General features: G+C 52.2%; 1 protein-coding gene across 2 annotated transcripts in view; it reads right to left on the bottom strand.

The window, feature by feature from the left end:
• Positions 1-1,089: 1,089 nt before the first annotated feature.
• The window catches only part of ABCA3 (ATP binding cassette subfamily A member 3), a 48,885-nt gene continuing 27,509 nt past the window's right edge, over positions 1,090-22,465 (bottom strand). Inside the window, exons 11-31 of one of the 2 annotated variants that reach the window (XM_067306054.1) lie at positions 22,271-22,417; positions 20,833-20,962; positions 19,713-19,867; positions 19,019-19,174; positions 18,598-18,808; positions 17,999-18,149; positions 16,605-16,703; positions 15,433-15,625; positions 14,221-14,524; positions 13,585-13,858; positions 12,399-12,603; positions 11,393-11,612; positions 10,999-11,157; positions 9,978-10,150; positions 9,372-9,506; positions 9,042-9,236; positions 7,756-7,943; positions 7,397-7,567; positions 6,888-7,075; positions 6,708-6,781; positions 1,090-5,751 (exon numbers count right to left, since the gene is read on the bottom strand). In XM_067306054.1, coding sequence (XP_067162155.1) covers positions 5,620-5,751; positions 6,708-6,781; positions 6,888-7,075; positions 7,397-7,567; positions 7,756-7,943; positions 9,042-9,236; positions 9,372-9,506; positions 9,978-10,150; positions 10,999-11,157; positions 11,393-11,612; positions 12,399-12,603; positions 13,585-13,858; positions 14,221-14,524; positions 15,433-15,625; positions 16,605-16,703; positions 17,999-18,149; positions 18,598-18,808; positions 19,019-19,174; positions 19,713-19,867; positions 20,833-20,962; positions 22,271-22,417 — 3,660 coding nt within the window. In that variant the 3' untranslated portion in view covers positions 1,090-5,619. The remainder of the gene's footprint in view (positions 5,752-6,707; positions 6,782-6,887; positions 7,076-7,396; positions 7,568-7,755; positions 7,944-9,041; positions 9,237-9,371; positions 9,507-9,977; positions 10,151-10,998; positions 11,158-11,392; positions 11,613-12,398; positions 12,604-13,584; positions 13,859-14,220; positions 14,525-15,432; positions 15,626-16,604; positions 16,704-17,998; positions 18,150-18,597; positions 18,809-19,018; positions 19,175-19,712; positions 19,868-20,832; positions 20,963-22,270; positions 22,418-22,465) is intronic. The other variant, XM_067306055.1, reaches the window with a different exon arrangement.

Raw genomic sequence — 22,465 nt, 5'->3', positions numbered from 1 at the left:
AGATCCCTGGGCATTAGATCCCTAGAGTGCTGTAAGCTCTGAGCTGTGCCTGCCCCTCCCCATGTCCCACACCTTCCTCTAGGATCTTCCTTACCCTTCCGGGAGAGCCCTAAACGGCCCAGGCAGATGCACGAGCAAGGGACTGGAAACCAGAGGGGGACAGAGCAGGAGGGGCAAGCGGTTGCAAGCTGCATTTTCTGCACAAACCTTGCGGTGAGGAAATGCCGGCACATTTGTAGGATGCTCACCTCGTGGGCAGCCTCCCTGACAAGGCATGCCCTATGCTTGCCTAGGCTGCGTCTGGGGCAGGGGGCGCCCAGGAGGCTGAGCACCCTGAGCCTGGCAGGGGCAGGACTAACATGGCTGGCCACAGGCTCTGGCCCTCCACGCAAACACTTCAGCTGCACAAGGGGCTCGTGATGCCAAGTCTGAGCTTGGCCGGAGGAACAGGGCCAGGCGCGTGCAGTGGCAGGGACAGCTCCTTGGCAGGCAGGGGGTGGTGGGAACGGGCCTCGGTGATGCTCTGCAGCAGGTACATGGGTGCCAGGCTCAGCTCTGCACCACTGTCACCCACCCTATGCCTCAGAGGCCCTCAAGGTTGTTATGGTAAAAGCCATTCAAGGGCTCTGCCTCCCTCTTGGCTGCCAACGTGCAGAGCCCCAGCCCAGTGAGCACATTGCCTCTGCTCCATCCCCTTCCCACAGCAGGGGCTCAGGGCGGAGAAGGGAGCTTATTCTTCCATGCAGTGAAAGGGATGTGCATCCTCAATTCCAGCCCCCCCCCCCCCCCCCCCCCAGCCAAGTTCTGCTCCCAGCCCCACCAATGACCACAGAGGCATCCAGCACACAAAATGGTCCCCAGCCCCCCTTGCTTTTCCAGACTGGACTCAGGCCACTCAGTTCCTTCCACATCAGATTTTGGTGGCATGCCCTCCCCCCCCCCTCCACCCACGCAGGCCCCAGTGACGAAGAAGCAAGCAGACTGGCCTGGCACACACCTAAGCAGGGCAAAACCCATTAGAGTAAGGAAGCCTAGTGGGATGGGGCTAGAGCTGCTCTTTGAGCGCAAAGGAGGCCAGGAAACACCAAGTGGAAAAATCTGGTTTATTTCTATGATGGCATAAATATCCCCACTGTAGCCATCTGCACCATGCCAGGGGAGACCAGGCATGCCAGTCCACCCCAGGGCTCATGGTGCCTTTCCTGCCACGCACAACCACCAGCTGCCACATCTCACCACGCAAGAGCATTTCCAAAAGCAGCCACGCCACCCCTCCAACACAAAACCCAACCAAAATCTTACAGGGGCAGAGCAGTGGAGCATGATGGAAACCAGCACCCAGGGTGTTAGGGGCTGCAGTTGGACCTGTGGGAAGAGGCAATAGCTCTGCTGCTGACTGAAGCTGATTGATAGCCCTGGAGTACCTTGTGCTGCAGAGATGGTGGCTGCACTGTGCCACGAGAGCAAGTAGTTGGCCTTTCCCTAACACTGCCCACCAGCTGTCATTAGCACAGGCTAGTAACTTGGCCAGGAAGCCTCATGAAGAGATCTGCTACCAGTTGCCCCAAACACCACATGAACTGTGGGATGCAGTGCTAGACAGAGTTTGTCATCTCAAGCAGCAGCACCCATCTTGCAGACAGAGGGTCCAAGCCAGGAATTGCCTCTGAGCTCATACTCAGGCACAGGCAGCATGTGAGCTCTCTTGCCTCTTCTAAAACGTGGTCTTAACTCTTGCCTCAAACTTTTCCTGGGCCTGGTACAACTTGGAAATGTTGCTATAACAGAAAATACGAGTAGCACCATGCACAGCCTGTGGCTGCTTCCTCTGCAAGAGGACAGGGTTATTACAGCTCTGTGTAAACAAGGTCTGAAGAGAAAAGCTGCTTCTATAGTTTGTTTAGGCCAGAACAATTGAAACCTTGCCCCAGAGTGGTGGCTTCAGCAGTGAGGGTGAGTTATGAGCAGACAACCTGAAGAGCTGCAGGTGAAGACCCAGGCCCTAGAGCCTGGGTGGTGAAGCTGCTCTCCATGGCAGGATCCCAGCCTAGCAGTCAGTGGGAGCCTGAAGATGGATTTCATCCTTGCTGTTACTCCTTTAAGATCCTTTCTGCTTCAGCTTCCACTTCAACTGCAGAGATTACACTCTCTAACTGCAATCAGCCATAGGACCCAAGATTGTGGCCAGAGCTAGCCTCTTACCTAGGGATCACCAGTACCCCAACAGGGCCTCTGCCTGAGAGGCATGATGCTTTCCTGTACTCCAGCTCAAGCTCTGCTGTACTTCCTGCTGCTACTGTGCCCAGTGCAATGCTAACTTGTGGCACCATCACGTGATAGAGCCTACTTCTAGTAAGTCTACTTTGCAATACCTTTCCTCCCCCCCTCCATGCCATTCTTCTCCCTACACACACTACTGATTTCATGCCATTGCCCGTTTGAGGCAAGGCACCAGAAGGCTCTGCCAAGTCTTGCCTTATCTCTCTGTGCAAATAAATGTTACTGGAAGTCCTGGAACTCTCTCGGTGGATCCAGGCACCCATTGAACAGAAAGCACAAACCTTGCTTTGAGCGCCATCTTCCACGGCAGCAGCTCCAGCAGGGGCTGCCCTGTGGGTGGGAAGGTGGCCACACACACCCTGCGAAGCACAAGCACCTGGGGCCGGTCCCTTGCACCTGCCCACGCAGCACTGACAGCTGCTGTTGCAGCCCCTGCACTCTGCCTGGGGAGGGAAACCAACTGCAGTCACACAGCCAGGGCAGTCTGTGAAGGCGAGAGGCAAAAGGGCACTCTGGCAGACAGGCAAGGTGGCATTAGAGTACGTTGGTCACTCCTTCCTGATGCCGGTATTCTCCCACTGAGGCCCCCCTGCCTAAACGGACATCCCTATCTGTCTGCAACAGAGCATGGGGTCATTGGAAAGAAGTCTTGCAGCCCAGGAAGCCCCTTGGCAACTTGCCGAGGAGCCCTGTTCCCATCCATAGTTCTGTGTAGTGCAAAGGGGGAGCTGGTTCTGCTTTGTGCAGAGATGATCCCAACAAGAACATCCTCAGTATCAGCCCATATGAGAGGATCAGAGATGTTCCAGGGATTCGATTCACCAACTGGCTGCTTACTAATAAAAACACGTTTAGTTAAGATCAAGGGAAATTCTTAGTAACATGATGCACGACCATTTTAAACATCAGCATTAGGGGAAGGGAAAAATGGAACAGGAAAGAATGATTCAGTTACAGGAACAAAACAAAAAGCCCAACCCAAAATATAACCCAACCCCTGACAATGCAATCACTAGAAGGGAATCAGCACCCCTCCCCATAATATTAATTGATTTAGTATGTGCAATTGTGTGTATTACTATAGTGCAAATAGCTCTGCATTGATCACGGAGCAGTCAGCCGGAAGGGGACTGCCCACAAGTGAAACAGGGACTAGTTAGAGACAGACAAGAACCAACACATATATAAAACAAACAAATAAAAAGCAACCCAACCACTGGGAAATGCCAAAAATAAATCCCAACTGCTCTTGCTGCCTCTGGCTCTGCATGGACAGGGCCTGGGCAGACCGACTGCCTAATACCCTTGGCACTGCATTCAGGTCTCATGCCCTGGGTGGGAGCAGACTCCCTGACAGCAGGGCAAAGCCATGGCAGCAAATTCAGTTGTTCCCTGTTGCGGGGAGCAGCTGGATGTGGGGGTGAAGAGAGGGACATGGGGAAGATGGGCATACTCTGCCTGGAGCTCTCTTGGGCATAGGGGAAGAGAGCAGACAAGAAAACGTATGCAGCCAGAGCATCACTGGTCCTTCAAACCCTTTCATGCAGGTCTGGAGTTCTCCAACTGGAACAGTTGTGTAACGCAATCCAGGGCTGTGCGGGTGTCTAAACCTTTTAATGGATGCAACATCAAGCCAAACAGTCCTCAGACACCCCGCTAAACCTCCAAACCATCACTGCCTTCAAACTGAGCTCTACGACCATGGTCTTATTCCTCATGTGCTCTATCAAAAGGCCAAACTCCGGGCATTTATGCATTGAACATCCTCCCTGCAAACCCAGTGCCAGCGACTGGCACTGCGCAGCATGCCTTCCCTTGGACAGCATGGGCTGTTGTCAGCCTCTACAGACAAGTATGCCTCCATCCATGGGCACGTTTTAACTCCCTCAGCTGGGCCCCCGCCAGCAGGAGGAACAGGAGCTCTTAGATTTCCCTTTTGACATGGCATCAGGAGTCTGGGTTGGCAGCACACATCAGGTTCAGCACTGCTGATGGAGACAATTCAGCACAGGCTGCTCATTCTAACTGTGCCTTGCAGATGCCTTTATGCAATGTGCACAGGGAGCCTGGTCTCCCCCTCCGTGCTGACACCGTCCAGCACCCATGTCACAGGCAGGGAAAATGAAAGTGTAGGGTGGGGAAATGGGGCACATCCCTTCTGGACAGCAGGGTTTGTACCATGCCAGAGGGGAAGGAACAGCTTTTCCCAGCAGAGCAAAGCTAACCTTCCCCAGCCAGCACCCTGCACACCCACATGTGCTGTGTACATCCCAGGGGGAAAAGGGAGGAGAAAGCCTGGTGCGACCCCTGAAGGACACACCTGAACTTTGGGTGTCACAGCCAGCAAAAGATGAATGCCCTGATGACTAGCGAGTTTAGAGTACCTTCTGGCCCTTCAAAGACATTCCCCAGGCAGCAGTGACTAACAGCCTCTGTGCAGAACAGCCTGTCTTGTCCTCTCCCCACATGGTGGCTGACAGCTGCAGGCCTGGAGCAAGTCTCAGCAGAGTTGAGCGAGAGCCAAGCAGGCAGGAGGGCACATCTTTTCTATGAGGTTAAAGGGAGACAGAGCCTTCTCCCGCCTTCTGCTGCTAAAGGAATGGACGGAAGATTTGCTGTAGGGGGAAAACCATGGCTGTTCCTTTGTGCCCCCTCCATCTAGACTGGAAGTGCTTCTAAGAGGGCAAACCTCAATGCATCCTAATTAACCCAGTGAACGTTTTAGATCTAAGCTATTTAACAGCATCCTGTTAAATCACAAGCAAACCACCTAACAGAATATAATTTGACATGCGTGTGAAGACCATAAAGCAGCATCCTGATGCACGTGAGTTTTTTCGCAGGTTGGGATGATGGGTATGTGAGAAACACGCGTGGCGTCAGGGCAGCAGCCTGCCTTCCAACCATCCGCACCAGCAAGAGGAACCTGACAGTACCCCAGTCCTATTCTGCTGACAGGCATGCCAAGATTTGAGGATGGAGCAGAATCCACAATGCCCTTCTCCATCCATCTATTCTTTCTCGCTGCTTTTTGGACATTTTTTGCTGTAGATGGGAATGAATGTTTAAGAGTGAAAGTGTCACAGGCACACACACACACACATATACACACACACATACACACACACGCGTGCGCTGCAGCGGGCACGCAACAGACACACTATTTGTGATTCCCATAGCCCAACAGCAGAAGGTATGATTCCATCCTCTCCCTCCCCCGGTGAAATTTTTCTTACATTTATACATTATTTAAGACACACGCTGATATATAAATTACTGTCTCTATATATACTATGTATAGGCAGCAGGGTCAGTCCATGAAGAAGGGCACCAGTGGGTTCATTTCCCTCGGTCCTCTGTGTAGTGCTGGAAGCGAGTGAAACTCATGAAGACTTGCTCCAGGGATATCTGGCTAACTGAATAGTCTTCTAAGTGATACTTCTCTTTGGCTTTCTCCAATGCCCCAAAGACCTGTAAGGGATGGCACAGCAGCTCTGGTTATTGCAAGATACTCGCTTCAACATAAGGAGAACTGCAACAGGTTGAGACTGAAAAAGCTAAGGAAGCTCAAACACCAGCCTTTGCCAAATGATGGCCCATAGCAGCAAGATGCCTCAGAGTGGGAATTCAAATCTCAAACTGGTTTACTCAATTTATGGTGAGATTCACAAGCTGCACAGGCAACACTGTTCCCCTGTAAGGCCTACTGGGCTGTTGCCCAGGATGGGACAACACAGATGCCAGTGTGAGGTGCCCAAGGTACCTAGAACCAGGATGCAAGCCACTTCCTCGGGGCAAAGGGCAGCAGCAGGAAGCAGAGAGGCTCAAACTCCAGATGTCCTGGTTGGTGTCAAGAGACCTGCTGCCTGTGCTAGCTCATGGGAACAAGTGATATGTTGCTGGCATGGAGATGAGGGGTGGGAAGGATAGGACTACCAAACACACCCCTTCCACCACCCTTCTGCTGCAGAGCTTTCAGGAAATATTTTGAGAAGAACAAACAAACACAAAAAGCAATGCTTGTTCCCAATGGAGATTTTGCTTTCTCTGTGGAGGGCAGCTGTCAAAAGGCAGGCAGCTCTGAGAGGCTGGAGATAGCAGTGGTCCTGGTTCAGCATGCACAGCGCTCCCAAACTGCTCTCTCACTAATCACACATGCAAGTGATCTGTTTGAGCCAGAAGGTGGAAGGTGGTCAGGGAGAAAACCACTTTTTAATGTTTCCTTTTTATAAATCACCTGGATTTCAGACAGACAGCAACTCTGGAGGAAAAGGAAGATGAGCTGAGCATGAAAGGGAAGCTTGGCTCAGCCCAGCACAAACAGCATATGAACAGGCAGGAAAACATCTGCCCCTCCAACAACACCTTCCTTCTGCAAATGGGAAGAGTGTGGGGTCGGACTGGCATGTGCTCCAGCATGCCCTTACCTGCGCCCAGCTGAGGTTCTTGTTGGTCAAGTGATAATGTACCATGCCCTGGTGCTCATGTTTCAAGACACTACCTGGGAGAGACAAGCAGAAAGAGGCTCCGTGTTAGGAAACTGGCTGAAGCCTATGAATGGCATCCTTCCCTCATGTGGAGGGCACCAGATCAGCAGCTCATGGTACCTGGGAAAGTCTTCTCCACAAAGGCCTTGAAGGCAAGCAGCTCGCCTTCCTCATCACTCCGCGTTTTGGCCAACAGGGTGTAGCCGCTGCCGAACTTGCTTTTCAGGTGCTGGGGGCTGCCCAGGCATTTGAACTGCCCATTCACCATGATGGCCAGTCGGGTGCACAGGGCCTCGCATTCTTCCATGCTACAAGACAGAAGAGGATTTGTTCAGCACAGCAGGAGCACTGAGATGTTCCAGGTCTACTCATATGTGGCTGGGAAACAGCAGAAGCTTCTGGGGATATGGTGGAGGTGGAATCTCTCCTTGTTGGGTTTTCTCCTGCCTCAAAGGAGGGAGATCTGGGTAAAGCCAGCTGCTGCTCAGCTGCATGCTATGCCCATCCACATCAGGCTCTACCAGCACAGCTCATCCCAGGCCCTGTAGGTGGGCCCCATCCCCTTGCCCTCAACACCCTCCTGTCTGCTCTCAATCTCCCAGGCCAAGACTTGGTGAGGAAATTGTCACCTGTGGGAGGTGAAGATGATGGATTTGCCACACTCTCGCGTCCGCGTCACTGCATCCCAGAGCAAACGCCGGGCCACAGGGTCCATGCCAGTAGAGGGCTCATCCAGGAAGATCACAGGGGGGCCACCGATGAGAGCAATGCCAGCACTCAACTTCCGCTTGTTACCACCACTATGGAAGGAAGCAGGAATGGGGAGAGAAACAGGCCTGAAGTGAGCACAGGGTAAGCCATGCAGGACAAAGGGTAGACAGGTCCTTAGACCAGACGCTATGGCTATGCATGATTACATGCAGTACCTACCAGACACACCCCATCTCTCTGAGGCTATGTAAGGGCACGTTTGGGATAATCCTCTCACCTGTAGGTCCTCACTAGCTTGTCTGCATGGGGCTCCAACAGCAGCCCTCTCAACATGTTCTCCACACAGCTGCCAATATAACGCTCAGGGATGCCCCGCAGCCGGGCGTACATGCTCAGAGTCTCGCGGCCCGTCATGTGGTCCAGAAGGGCATCAAACTGTGGGCAGTAGCCAATCCGCTGCTGAACCTTGAGACAAGAGGAATCCAAGGGGGATTAGCTCATAGGCAGGTTTCTGCAAGGAGATCTCCACACTAGGAGGATGGTGGGTACATGCAATCGCCTTAGCAGCCACAGAGTTTTTCCACATCTGTGCAAGGTTATACGCTCAAAGTAACAGGGACTGAACTACAGCTCTGAAACTGCACTCAAAATGAGAGGGATTTTTTCCAGTTGCTGGAGCAGCAAGTAGGGGCAGGGGATGGATACACGCAGTGCAGCTGGGGAAGGCAACTGGAAGGCAACTTATGGTCTCATGCACTTCTTGTGCTTTGCTACCCAAATTGATTCCTTGCTGTGAGGGGTCACTTCAGGTGGCCCAGGCTTTCAGGAGAAACAAAGCACTGGAGACCCTGTGCCACTTAGTAAGTGGAAGAAGAAAGCAGTCCTTCAGTAAGCTTGTCTGGGAGAGACTGGCGCTACTGAGCCCTTACCCTGCTGCCTGTACCTTTCCCATATCCTGGTTTCCTCTGGAGACAAGAGCCCGATAGAAGGTAGAGTCCCAAGGAAGGAAGTTAACAGGATCATACTTTCAGGCAGTTCTTCTCTCTGTTCTCAATGCCTGACATTGCATAGGACTGACACAGTTAGACATATCTAGGGATTGAACTACAAAACTGACCTATGCTTTGAAGTGTTCAGTTTGTGACTCATCTCTTGCTTTGCCAAAGGGAATGGGTGATTCGCAGCAAGGAGAGCTCTAGCAGGGGCCTAGAAATATTTTACCTGCCTATTTTAGAGAGATTGTCATCTGACAGTAAGATCTAACTCACATGCCCAATCACTAAGCTAAACCCTTTTGAAGAAGGGTTTGTCACCCTTCCAAGGTTTGACTTCCATTCATTTCTTATCTGCCATCCCAGTGGAGGGGAGATTGCTTCCAGATGACCAGATTAACAGGAGAGCTGGGTCAGACAAGAACACAACATCCCGGGAATATTACATCCACCACTAACAATTGCAACCATGCCCTCCTTAGAGGCACTGGCAAGGTGACACACACTGGACAGCACAGCAAAAAACAGGACTGCTTGTTACTTCACCCTCCATCCCTGCAGCCTTCAGTACCTTTTTGATGTTGGCCAGAATGCTGTGGCCATCCACATACGCATCGCCTGATGTGATGCTCTCATCTCCAGTCAGCATCTTGAAGGTGGTGGTTTTGCCCGCTCCATTGAAGCCAAGAAGGCCAAAGCATTCACCTTTGCTGACTGCCAAGGAGATCCTGTCCACTGCCAGCAGGGACTCCCGGCTGTCATAGACCTGGCGGAGAGCAAAGAACAAGCTGTGCCATCACAGGACATGCCAAACTCCCAGCACCACAGCAAGGCAAACTCTGTGAGGACCATGAGTCTGCTCAGAGCAGGTTGCCCAGGAAGATCCACGCTCTCTCCTCACCTTAGTGAGCTCTTTGATGACCAGGGGGCTGCTCAGTGACGACAGCAGCTCTGGTGGTGACTCCAAAACCTTTTTCCTCTCATCTGCTACATCCCGGTCTTCTGGCAGCACAGGCACCCTGTTCAGGAGTGTAACCTGAAATACAGAGAAAATGACTCTTTGCTACCTTGCTGCTGTGGGACAAACAGGTTCCTCCAGACTGACCTGGGGCAAGTCCTCCCAGCCCATGAAGGATACACTCCTTCAGTCAACTACCTCGAGGGATGTCCCACTCCACTTTCCACCCCACTTGTTCAAAGGACCTGCCCTTCTAAGCAACATGCTCAATGGGTGCTCTCCCAGGAAGAAGATTTAAGTCAAAAGGCACATAGTCTACGGGGTTTGGGAGCTGTAGTTGCTCCTAGCCAAGCGATACTTTCTGTGCGGAGTCCTGAACAGAGGGAGAAGAGGGAACTGGAGCCCTGACCACTGGATCTTAATGACTCCACGGACCTTAGGAATTTGGATAGGATCTGAACAAGTGACATGGGCCTGTCTTCGGTTCACAGTGACCCCTGGACCTGACATGAGGGTGCCTACTTCTCCCTGCCATATGCTTCAGCTCACCCATTTTCGCCGCCTGCAGATGCCACAGACCAAAGTTCTTATTCTCCAGAGAAGGTTTGTCTCAATGAGGAAAAGGAGGAAGAGGAAGGAGAAGCCCTGGATGGTCAAGGATGTCAGGTATCGTCCAATCCCAGGCGTCTCCCAGGAAAAGTAGTTCATCTGACAACTGATATCTGGAGCAGGGGTGGAATAAAATCAAATTTGGATCAATCCACACTCTGGGGAAGGGCAAATATGCTCCAGAGAGAACTGGGTGCCCATAGCTTTGCCAGTTTCATCTGCATCCCAGCCCACACTGCTCAAGCCCTGAGATCCCTGCACCCAGCTCCTTCCAGCCCCTCCCACAAGAGGATTCAGGCCCCGGAGGGGATCTGGCACTGTCAAAAGATGCCCAGTGGAGATACACAGAGGAGATCAATTCATTCTTTCAGGATTTGTGACCCAGATTACAACTGCTATTTCTTCACTGGTCTATGAAATTTTCCCAAGGCCACATTTCCCTCCAAATTGTTAGCAAGAAAAATGTTCCTTAACAGGATCCCTCCGTTAGCCTCAAATGCTGCTCAGTTTTTGCTTTAAAATGGTACCTGAAGCTACTGCCCAGGCTGGGCTGGAGGCTCCATGGTACTGGAGCATCCCATTTCCCAAGATGGGCATCTCGTGTCTGAGTCCTGGCTGGGGACACAGGCACTCACACATGAGAGATCAAGATGCTGTCGGGGATTTTAGCCCTCCCTCTACCCCAAAACCCAGTCCTGCTCCTCCAGCTGCTCCAGAGAAAAATACAAAGCAAAGCTCATCCACCCTTCCAGCGTGCACTAGTTCTTCTCAAGCACAGCACCACAGTTGCACAACCAAACCTGTAGCTGTTTTGGACTCAGGTCAGCCACTCCAAATTCCCCCAGCAATGCTTCTGCCACAGCTGCCCAGCCTCACCATTCACCCCACACAGACACCCCACAGCAAGGCTGTGGATGCAGTGGAATGGCCAGCATGGGCAGGCAAGGACAAACAAACTCACTGAATGCCTTGCAGATGAACATCGCTTCAACAGAGGAGGTGCAAAACTGAATGAACTCATAGTTCTGGTAGAAGTCACTGATGCATTGGCCCAAGCAATAATTGGGTAAGATGAGAAAGACTTCATCCAGGGTTCTGGAGAGGTCCACCAAGCCCAGTTCTGAAAAAGGAGCATATGAGGATCAACAGATCAGATTTAGCTGTTTTTAGAGAAAGATCTTGATACATCAACATTCAGAAGGAGAATCTGAGCAAATTCTGTCATGCTAAGTCGGTGAGGATGGGCTGTCATGGGGTTTTTTTGCCAGCTCTGGGTGTGGGGACAGCCCCAGGCTGGATCTTTTTGGTGAAGGGAGGATGCAGTGCTGGGCATGCATGGAGGAAAGAGGACTCACCTGGAATGCTCATGATGGTGACTGCAAGGAAGGTGGCCGTGCCCGAGAGGATGTTGAATATGGTGAGACGTGTGTAGGCTGTGGCTGCTACTGAGAAGAAGAAGCTGAGGAGGTACATGAGGGGGATAATGGCCCAGCCATAAAGGAGGAAGATCAGCATCACATCAACGAGGTGGCTGTCTTGAGTGAAGGCTTGCACATCAAAGGCCTGGAATATCACCTGGGGCACAGCAATGTGAGGAGAGCGCATGTTTGTTAGTCTTGACCGCAAATGATACCATCTTGCCTGAACAGCTTAGGCAGCAAGAAACATAATAGTAGCACTATGCCGGCCTGGAGATGCCATCACCAAGGGTTCCCACTGGCAACACCAGTAGCCTATACCTGTCTCCATGGGAAGCTCCTGCAGATTAGGATGCAAAAGGGCAAATCTGATCCCTGGGAATTTTCTCGCCAGGCTCCCACGTACTTGGGATGTTCTAGTGCTACTGCCCACCTCAAAATGTTCAGGCCTAGAGGCTGCAGACAATTGACCCTTACTGGTAGGGAAACTGGACAGCTCTGCCTACAGCCCAGCTCCCAGCAGGAACAAGGGGCAGCTTTCTTGCTGATCCTTTGTATTAACTGAGACAGTGCCAGAGCCAGGTGGTCTCATCCTTTTCCCTCCACCCACACAAATCCCTCCATCCGCAAACATCCCAGCTCTCCCAGAAGATCAGGCACTCCATATAGTAACACCCAGAGGCCAAGCTTGGTGCACTGAACAGCTCAAGCAGCTTGCGTAGGTTGACACAAGGAAAGGCAGAGGCAAAGGAAACGTGGAGAGCACTGAAGGAGTCAAAACTTCTCTTGGCTACATGACAGAGCTGGTCTGGGAGCCCCGCTATGCAGAGTGCCCAGTGACGGTCTGGGAGTCCCCAGCGATCTTCCATCAGCAACAGGGGTTTCATGGTGATGGCAGGGACCTTGTAGAGGGTATGACAGGAAGGTGTTACTGGTGACTTACCAGCATCAGAGCACAAGGAATGAGGAAGTTGATGATGTCCCAGAGCAGGGCAGAAAGCCAGAAGTTGACCACATAGACTCCACTGACGAACTGGACATGCTTGGCTTTGATGGCCCGCTCACTGACCAGTAGGAGTGCGAAGGTGCTGGCGAGCGAAGCCATGCCATAGAGCAAGTTGATGGCAATGGCGAACCCAGTCTGGCCTCTGAGGGGAGAGCAGTACGGCTGGTTAAAACAGGGAGAGCCCAACAGACCAACGCTGAGGCTACACGGGGACAACACACCTATGCCATGTTTCAGGAATAGGTGTTGACGCCAGCCCCATCTGGGTTCCCTCCAACTTGAGGCCCCAACCCTCTGGGCAGCTACAGACAGCACCCTGCCATCCTTCCTAGTCATGAATCTGTGTCAGAGGCTGAACATTGAGCAATGATGGGCACTGGCAGGTCCCAACAACCTCAGCAAGAGCTACCAGTACCCTACGTTCCCCTGGTACTTCTTCCTCGCAACACTGAGCCTGGGGCATTAACCCGACATTATACGATGCCGTACCACTGCCTGGGTGGTTCAGCACTGGGGAAATGTGAGGACAGGAAGAGGAGCCAGCACTGCATGAGGAGAGCAAGCAAGGTCAGAACAGCTCTGCCTCCATCATGCTCAGCTCTTGTGAAGACTACACTCACCCATCAAACCACCATGCACAAGAAATGCCCCAAAATAAAAGCATATCTCAGTAAGTCTCCCAAGTACAGCCCTCCTAGCACACTACAAATCTTCACCCTGTCTTTGCAAGGTCACACACATGACCCCTCTTGTACAGGTGAGATTCAGAGACCCTGGATGCAGGATCTCCTGAAATGTACAGCTGCACAGCTCCCTCTGATCCCAGGTGAAGAAATGGGCACTGAGCATCCATGGGGAAAAAAATCCCTAACCACAGGCTGTATCTAAAGGGAAATACTCAACCAGTGAGATACCTGCATTGGGTTAAGTGACTGCCAGGCTCAGGCAGGTCAGTCAGCTACACAGCCTTGCTCTCCTGACCTCTTAAGTGCAACCACAGCTACATTTAGGTCTGAGAAACTCCAGGCTGGCTTCTCCACTGACGTTAGTACAACCGAGCCAGTTTGTGCCAATGGAAGTTGTGAGCCCTAGCAGGAAAGAAGTGTTGTGCGATCAGACATACTCCATGAGCTGGTCCTTGGCCTTCTCAGTGATGTTGCGGGGCTGAGGGTAGTTGGTGACTGTGATGGATGCGTTGGGGCCTGCCAGCACCCTGAAGACAGCGTTGTCAGCCAGCATGAGGGCAGTGGCAGGGGAGTGGTATGCCTGGTTGTTGAACAGTGCGGTGACCACTGTGCGGTTTCCGACTCCCTCAAAAGAGGCAGCTGCAATGTAGTGTTCATTGAAGGCTCCCCCCTCCTCGGATGCTCTTGAGATGAGGTACTCCTCCAGGCCACCTGTCAAACACCACTCTGCTGTTACAAGCAGACTCTAGCAAATAAAGAGCTGACACCCAGGGCCAACTGCAGAAGGATTGTGAGCAGCCCCAGCTCTGGGTAGCTCACTCTAGCCCTAACGATGGCCACAAACACAGGGTTATAAAGAACATAGCCCTGCTTGGGGCGAGGAAGGGCAGGAGCCAATTGCAGGACACCCTGTACAGGAAGAGGATAGAACAGGTTATGTTGGATACACTGCAGCTGGGATCTAAGCCTCCCTGCAAGCATTCTCATACCCCCGGCCCTGGCAGGAAAAGCCCGTGGCTCTTGTACACACCCCCAGGCACCACCTGCTCCACGTGTGCTCCACGAACCCTCACCTAGCACCTCCAGTGGCGACTGGTGCTGGGCATCCAGCAGCTCCACATACTGCTCCGCTAACCTCTGCGACAGACCTGAGGTAGCTGAGACAGAGAAAGGCACAATAGTCTGGCCGTAGGGCTCCAGCATCAGCCTCAGCAGGGAGGAGTCCCTGGGTCCTGGGAAGGTCTTGGCAACGATGAGGGCAAAGGCAGTGAAAATCAGAGGCACAAGGAACTGTGCTGCCACCATCTTCCAGTTGCGCCAGCTGTACATGGCTCGCTTCATGAACATGGCGTAGAACTGCTGGCAGCAGAGGTAGAACTGGGACAGGAGAAGTCAGAGGTCAGGCTCAAGTCCTACTAGCTGCAGACAACCCCACCAGCCCCACGCCCAAGAAGTTTCTGGAGGGAATGAGCCCAAAGGCCAACTCCCTGACCCCTCTGTCCTCCCTGCGTTTAGCCCACAAGCTCACATGACAGCCTGCTTTCCAGAAAAGCCCCTAAAGGGATTAACAGGGTAGCACTTGACTTCAGAGCAGGAGGTCAGTAGTTCAAAACACACGGCTTTCCAAATGGACACTTACTTGGGGATCTAAAAGCAGCTTCAGACATGACCTCTACCTAAGTCCCCCTTCTCAGCATTTGAGGAACACAAATAGGATTATTGCAGCAAGGCTCTCTGTTACAGCAACTGGGCTGTGAAGTCCAGGAGCTCCCAGCCAAGCCCATGTAAGGACTTCTTTGCTTTTTAAACCCATGAACACCTTTCTTTGCTTCTTTGAGGCATGCCCTTGCAAAGCAGAGGGAAATTTATCACAGATGTGTCAGCCAGCTGGCCATGCAGGGCTGTCCCAGATGAGAAATGCAAGTTCAGCAAAATGAGGAAGATTTTTTTTCCTCATCTCCTCACTGAAAATCCCAAGTTATGTAACAACAGCAGGTGTAAAACACTTTAGACCACTTGTACATCTTCAAAAGGCAGCACCTCTTTAGAACTCAAGAATAACATGTAAGGGGATGGCAGTGACCAACCCCAGCAACCAATCCCAACTGACTCTAAAAATAATTTGCACTTAAGATGCAGATTCCACTTCTCCCTCAATAACCTACAAATAATATGCAGTGAGACTTGCACAGGGCAAACTCCATCTTGTAGCTCCCCTGCTGCGGAGATCCCTTTCAGATGTGCTCTTCCCTGTTCCCTGTGCACTGGTATCCCCCAGCACTCACCCCTGTGTTAAGTTTGATACTGGAGCAGTCCTCTGTAATGAGCGCCCCGCTGTCATCCGTCATATCTGTCATTCCACTCAGGCTGCTGGAGTCATCCATGGCCCAGTCATTGGAGCGTCTCTCATGCTGGTACTGGAGAGCAGGGAGCTGGATAGCCTGGATATCCATGCTGGAATCCACCAGCTTCCCAACCCTGCCACCAGAAGGGAAAGCAGATGGTGGACCGCAAACCTGGACAGGATCGAGCTGTTCTGAGCTAGAGAAGCCAAACCCCAGAGACAAAATCCGCACGTGCCTCAGAGAGCCCTAGAGCAACCTGTCTGTGTCAGGCTGACTCTTCCAACCTTCCTTCTCTACCTTAGCCAGCTTTTTCTTCCTAGTCTGGTCATTTAGAAACAAAATCAGCACTTTGGAAAGGCTTGTGGGAAAAAGGCACTGCCTGTATAAAGCTTCTTCCACAGATGCAGCTCTTTTTTTTTTTTTCTTCTCCCCCCTCCCCCCCCAATTGTTAAAGCTCAAGGGCTTTTTTTTTAGCAGGAAAAAGATAAAAAATGGCTTTGTGCAACTTCACACTGACATTTGGACTTTCTAACCCAGAGAGAGTCCCTGCTTGGGATGTGTCAGACATCACTGCTGCTGAAGTACACAGGGACTGCGTCAACGTTGTTAATTCATGTTAGAGGGTGAAAGCACACATGAATGGCAGGGAAAAAGGCCAGGAGGCACCTGTGCTGGTGGGGCTGCAAGGGGTATCTGTGACTCATACACCGAGGCAAGGCTCAGTGGTTTCCACAGCAGAGCCTAAAGAGCTCGTGGTGTCAAACACAGAGTCAGGACCCACCCCTGCCCTCAAGGCTGTTCTGATTTCAGGTCTGTTACCCTCTGGAAAGCTTTTGCAGGAGAGGACTAAGGCACTTGGGTCCATTTACAGCACATGTTACTGTGCTGCAGGGAGGCCCAGGTCCCACTCCAGAGTCAGCCCTAAAGGGACCTTGACCACAGCTCCCAGGAGAGCTGAACACACTGGGGGGCTCAAGGATTCAGACTGAGATGCTTTCCTGCCACATGCAAGCACTCCACTTCCTGTGAGTCGGGCTACAAACGAGTTTTCTGCTGCTGTTCAGCCCTTCCAGGGGGAGCTCAGCCTCCCTCCCTGTCCTCTGGCTTCTTACCTCAGAAAGACTTCCTCCATGGTGGTGACAGAGGCACCATAGCTGGCAATGCCCAGTTCTTCCTGCTTCTGCTCCAGTTCAGTGAAGAGAGCCTCAAACCTGCAAGGAGAGGTGAGGTGTTGGATGCTGCCACTTATCCCTTCTTCTGGCATCAAAGGCTAGCTCCATCGGGCAGAGCTCTTGTCTATTTTGGGGTGCCAGAAAGATGGTGTCCCCTGCATTTAATGGATGGCAGACGAAGCTCCAGAACAGAGTGCCCTGAATCCCCAGGCCTTGGATTTCAGCACGGCCAGGGATGGATAGAGGATGAGAGAGGGTACTTAGAGGTTAAGACACTCTAGGAAACAATCCTGCAGCTGGCCTGAATCCTGCAACCAGCTCCAGAGCTGCCTGCAGTGCTCAGAGCAATATTCTCCCCACAAAGCAGCTTTCAGGCTCCATCTTCTGGTACTCTTTCTTGCCACAGGGAGCCTCAGCTATTCATATTGCACCACTGTCCAGAGACCTGATGCTCTCAGCCTCCCAGGGCCCTGTGTGAAGGCTTTGGCCCAGATCCCAGTTGCACTGAAGGGCTTCCAAACATCTCTCTCACTGCCTTGTAAATCAGGCGCACACCTAGGTGTCAGTGGGACATCTCTGCTACCAGACTCTAGCACCTCTTCAACAGACTGCTAGCTCCTGCAGCCCTAGGTAGGATGTATATCTGCATGGAGGAGAACAGGAACACAGCTGGGCAGGCCAGTGAACAGGAAGGTAACGCTGCAGCTCTATGCCCCTGCCCCTCTGGAGCTGCGAAAGCCCTGATCTCTGCTTTGGTGGCAACACAGACCTTCCCTCCAAGGACTCCTTCCTCTGATGCTTGCAGCCCCTTCAAGGAAATGGGTTTTCCAATTGGCAGCTAAACGCTAAGAGGCTGAGCAAACACGACAGACTTTCAAGGGGTTGTCACTTGGCTCTTACTGTGTACTCCGACCATCAGATAATACCTCCAAGCCAGTCCTTCCTTTTTGGTGGAGGAAACAAAGGGCTTTGATTTTGGAGCCAAACTAACTTGCCTTGTTTGCTTACATGGTCTACCCTCCACACCATAACAGCTAGCAGCTATCAACGATCAGTGCTCCCACTTAGCTGCTACACAGGCACATGGTAAGCACGGAGACATCAGAGCAACATGCCAGCAGATAGAGAGGAAGACTGGTGAAAGGAGGAACTTAACCCAGGTCTCCAAGACAAGCACTTTAACCACTGGGTCACACTTCCTCCTGTGCCTTCCCAGAAGACACAGAGAGCAGCTCTCATTTCCAGCAAGCCTGTGACTGCCACAGCTTGGGTCCCTACTGTGTGCAGATGATGGGAACCACTCAGTGAGGGGAAGCAGGACACGATGTCGTTACCTGTGCGTGCTCTCTTTGGGCAGGATGAAGGACAGCTCTGCCCCGGCATTGCTCTCCATGGTGGCGTTGGGCACGTACTGACAGATGAGGCGGGAGATCTCCCCCAGGCTACAATACGGCTCTTTCACCATCACCATGTGATATCCTGCCCCTGGGCAGATCCACAAGAGAAGGGAGAAAAGTGTAAATACCAGCCTAATCTGGGCCAAACCTGAACCTTCAGTGCTGGGGCAGACAGCAGAAGACAGAGGCTGGTAAGGCATCACAGGGCCTTGCTGGCTGTGCCTGAGCTGTACACATGATGCAAAAGCTAGTGGGAAGGGCTGAAGGCAAGCCAAGAAACAAGGCCTTCTTGGCATCAGTCATCTCTGAGAGGTTAGCTACATGGCTGTGAGGAGAGAGTGTGGGTATGGATCTCTGAAAGAAGGCAGAACAGCATCAAGGAGAGGAAGAGGTGAACAGACAGAGTAGTGGGTCTCCTTCCCTGCCCTATATCCCCCCCTCATACTACTCCACGACAAGAGGAAGACAGGCACTCCCATCAGATGGTCTGGGGCCTTCCTCCTTGCTCTGGCATGGCCTGTCTGCTCCTCCCTTACCATATTTACGCTTGAGGAAGAGAGAGGAGCCACAGCACTGCAGCTCGCCCTTGGCCATGATAGCTATGCGGTCCCCCAGCAGGTCAGCTTCGTCCATGAAGTGGGTGGTCAGCAGGATGGTACGGTTGCTCCTCTGCTGCTGCAGGAGGTCCCACATGGCCCTGCGGGAGGCTGGGTCCATCCCCGATGTTGGCTCATCCAACATCACCACCTGCACATAGGAGATGGGCACTGGTTGAGAAGGGGCTGGGAGATGCATAGCAGTAGCAGCCCAGAGGGAGCCTTGAGTTCCCAACGTGCATGTAATGATCCTCTTTGGGGGAGCAGCTACCCAAGCAGCCACGAGAAGAAAGGCCTTGGCACTCTGCTATGTTGTTCCTGGGGAAAAGGGTCCAAATTGAGCCCTACCACAACTACTCGCCTTGGAGTCCCCAATGAGGGCAATGCCAATAGAGAGCTTGCGCTTCATGCCGCCGGAGAGCGCCTTTGCCAGACAGTGGCGTTTGTCCTCCAGGTTCAGGATCCTCAGTATGTGGTTGATCTCCTCAGGGCACTTGGAAGGTGGGTAGCCTTTCAGCTGGCAGACAAGAAGAAGGAAGGGTCAAGTCCATCTGCAGGGGTAACGATGTCCCAGGCAAACATCCTACTCCCCTCCTCAGCAACTGGGTGCTACAAAATCCCCCACATTCCCTCTCTCCACACCTTTATGCATTTAGTCAGGAAGGCAAAGAAGAATATAAAAACTAACTCCTGCCCAACTGAGGGACTCCCTTCCCTATACAAGGCCCCTGGCCACACACCTGACACAAGGAGGCTCTGCTGCACAGAGCCCTTGCAGGAGCAATGCTGCTCCAGATCCCTCCACTCCTCTGCCCAGCTGAACAAGGAACTCATTAAGGATGATACAGGAAGGGAATAGAAAGGGCTGTTCTTTCTAATCTGAACTCTCACAGCTTCTTCCCAGCCTCCTCCGTCGCCAGCCCAGCCCCAAGGAAGCACATGGCTGACTGTAAAGCAACAACAGATGCTGTTTTAACTCAGGTTAAAGGCACAGGTGAGACACAGCAACAAGACTTGAAATGAAACCTGAGGCTGCACTCAAACTCTGTGCTCACCCCCGAGTAGAAATAGAGGTGCTCTTCCACTGTCATGTTGTCGAAGAGCACATCATGTTGGGGACACAAGCCCAGGCTCCGTCGGATCAGAACCATGTCCTGTGAGATCTCGTAGCCGTTGATGTATGCTTGCCCACTTGTTGGAGAGTATAGACCTGAGAGGAGCAACACGCAACAGCCTTAGCTCAGGGGTGAGAATAACCCTGCACAGCCACCACAAAGAGCTGGAGGAAAAGCCAGGACCCTGCCATGGCCAACCATTCCCCCACAAATACAGGTTTCTGCCAAAGGCCTGAGAAAACCAGTCTCTTGCCACTGAATTCAGGGCCTGAGGGCTTCTCCCTCCTGCCTCCTCCAGTGTAGACTGAATGCCCTTCACAAATGGGAGATGGACCTGGAACTGCTGCCAGACTGGGCAGGCAAGGAGTGAGCTGGGCAGACAAACCCTGGCTCTCAACATGGCAGAGATTCACCTGATGCTAGCCCAGAGCCACGCTGCCATCCAGGGATGATCTTGTGAGTACCCTGGGCTAGCAGAAGCAGCACAGAATGACAGGAAACAGGGCAGAAAGGACCATCAAAAGCCATCTAAGTCCATCCACTGTGCTCAAACAGGACTGCCTTGAACTAAACAGCTCAGGAATGCATGACGACCAAATCTTGACCTGTGCCCTCCCCTATCACAATAAAGCACACAGCAACTCATCTTAGAGCTAATCCTTCCTCTTTTCAGGGTTCTTAGACATACTTAAAGACTGCATCCTGCTTCAGGCCTCTGGACCAAGCAGTCTGATCTCCCTCACAGATCATACCCCCTGGTTGATCCTACTCTCACAAAGGGTTAAGCATGGACCCCCAGCTCTCCCCAAGCAGCAACATGCTTCTCAATACCAAGGCACCCTTGGTTAACAGCTCAGTGAACTGATGGTGCTTTGGGGAAGAGCAAAAACCCCTTCCCAACCTCAAAGAACAGGTACAGCTTCGCTTGCTTTAAAGGGGAGAGATTAGCTCCCTTTCGCCAGGAGGGCCACCTGTCCTGTCATACTGCAAGGGCCTAGCATGCTTCTAGGTGATTCCCTTCCTGTCACGTGCCAGCCCCAAGACAGGACGTAGCTCTTACCTGTGAGCATAGACAGAGTAGTGGTCTTCCCAGCACCGTTGTGTCCCAACAGGACAGTGATCTGCCCTTCGTACATGTTCACTGTTAAGTCCTTGACTGCCTCTTTCATCTTGTTTCCCACTTTGAAAATCTGTCAAGATCATGTTAACAAGTTGATATCCCCTTCAAGGCAAGTGCTTTCAGATCTGCCTGCTCCATTCCACTGGGCAATCAAGTCCTTTGATGCTCACAGGGGGCTGGCATTAGACACCAGTATCCAACAGATTAAAAGCAGATGTCACGGCACCTGCAAGTACCTATTACTTCAGCTGAAAACTGAAGTGCAGCTAGCTATGGAGAAGAACCTTACCTACATTACAACAGCCAAGCAACACACTTCAGGGTGAAGATGGCAGTTTAATCATGTGGAAGCTGCCTGTAGGCAGGAGTTAAAAAAACAACATCCAGGATGCAACGGGTGCCCACATTGCTCTGTGGGCAAGCATAGGACCAGCTGGCCTGGCAACAACAGCATTAAACAGTCCTGCCTCATCCTATGAGTTTACACATCATAAGGCTGCCTGCCACACCAAAATGAAGCCTTTTCCAACAGCCAGAGAAGCCAGAGACACCCCTCTCTCCAGTCTTTCACATGCCACAGGGTCCCTCTGTGGAGCAACATGGGTCCATTTCTTTTCCTTCCTAGCGTTTCCAGTCTCCTGGGTAGCCCAGGAGCAAAAGGCCAGAAATAAAAGCACACACCTTTGTTCAAAGGCCCAGATCTTGTATTTACCATGTGTAGGACAGATTGCACACACTGTGCAGGGTGCTGGACACCAGGAGATGTGTGCCTGTCAGCTCCTTGAATCAGCTGCCCTCCAGGGCAGGGAGAATCCAGGAGCAGGGTGATCCTACTTCCTATGAAGTGAGGGAGCACCATGTGCCCACAGTGGGCAAAGACAATTTAGGAAGAGGGGTGATCAAAAAGAAAAGTCAGAACTGGGACTTTAGCATGGGTAACTAAGGCAGTACTGTAGCAAGGGAGGGCTAGTATCAAGTGGATCACAAACACAGCACTAGGCACATTGCCTGCAAGTCTGCTGTAGGTGGGTGGAAGCACGAGGCTACTTTGCCTGAAATCCCATGCGCTGGCACTATAAGGTGGGGGATTTTGGCCCCAAACACACCAGGAGCCCTGCCTTTCTCCTCCTACATCCACTGCTTTCCAGAGCAGGGCATCACAGTTTCCTGCAAGTCCAGGGTGCTGTGAGATCGCTCAACAGCTTATAGTAGGAAAAGATTTAAGTTCTGTTCCCCTTAGTCATTGCACCTGGTTACTGCTTGCAGAAACAGTATGACCAAGGCCCGCTCTAATGTTAGGATAATGCTGGGAAATGGGAGAGAAGAGCACGGGAAAAGTCCCAGCACTAATATTAATGCCACACTGGGGAGTCTGTACCTTGGAAAGGTGCTTTATTTTGATTCCTGACACGAGGTCAGCAGGCTCTTCCTCAATGTACTGGCTCTTCAGGGCCTTCTCAGGGTCCTCCTCTTCCTCCTTCTCTTTTCCCACGACAGTCCTAGGACGCCCACACCAGTACGAGGGCTGAGAGTGCAGAGAGCAAGAGAGTGAGCGAGTGGAGAAAGCACGTGC

Source organism: Apteryx mantelli, chromosome 16, assembly GCF_036417845.1.
Source record: "Apteryx mantelli isolate bAptMan1 chromosome 16, bAptMan1.hap1, whole genome shotgun sequence".
NCBI lineage: Eukaryota > Metazoa > Chordata > Aves > Apterygiformes > Apterygidae > Apteryx > Apteryx mantelli.
This window is presented reverse-complemented; position numbering and strand designations above follow the sequence as displayed.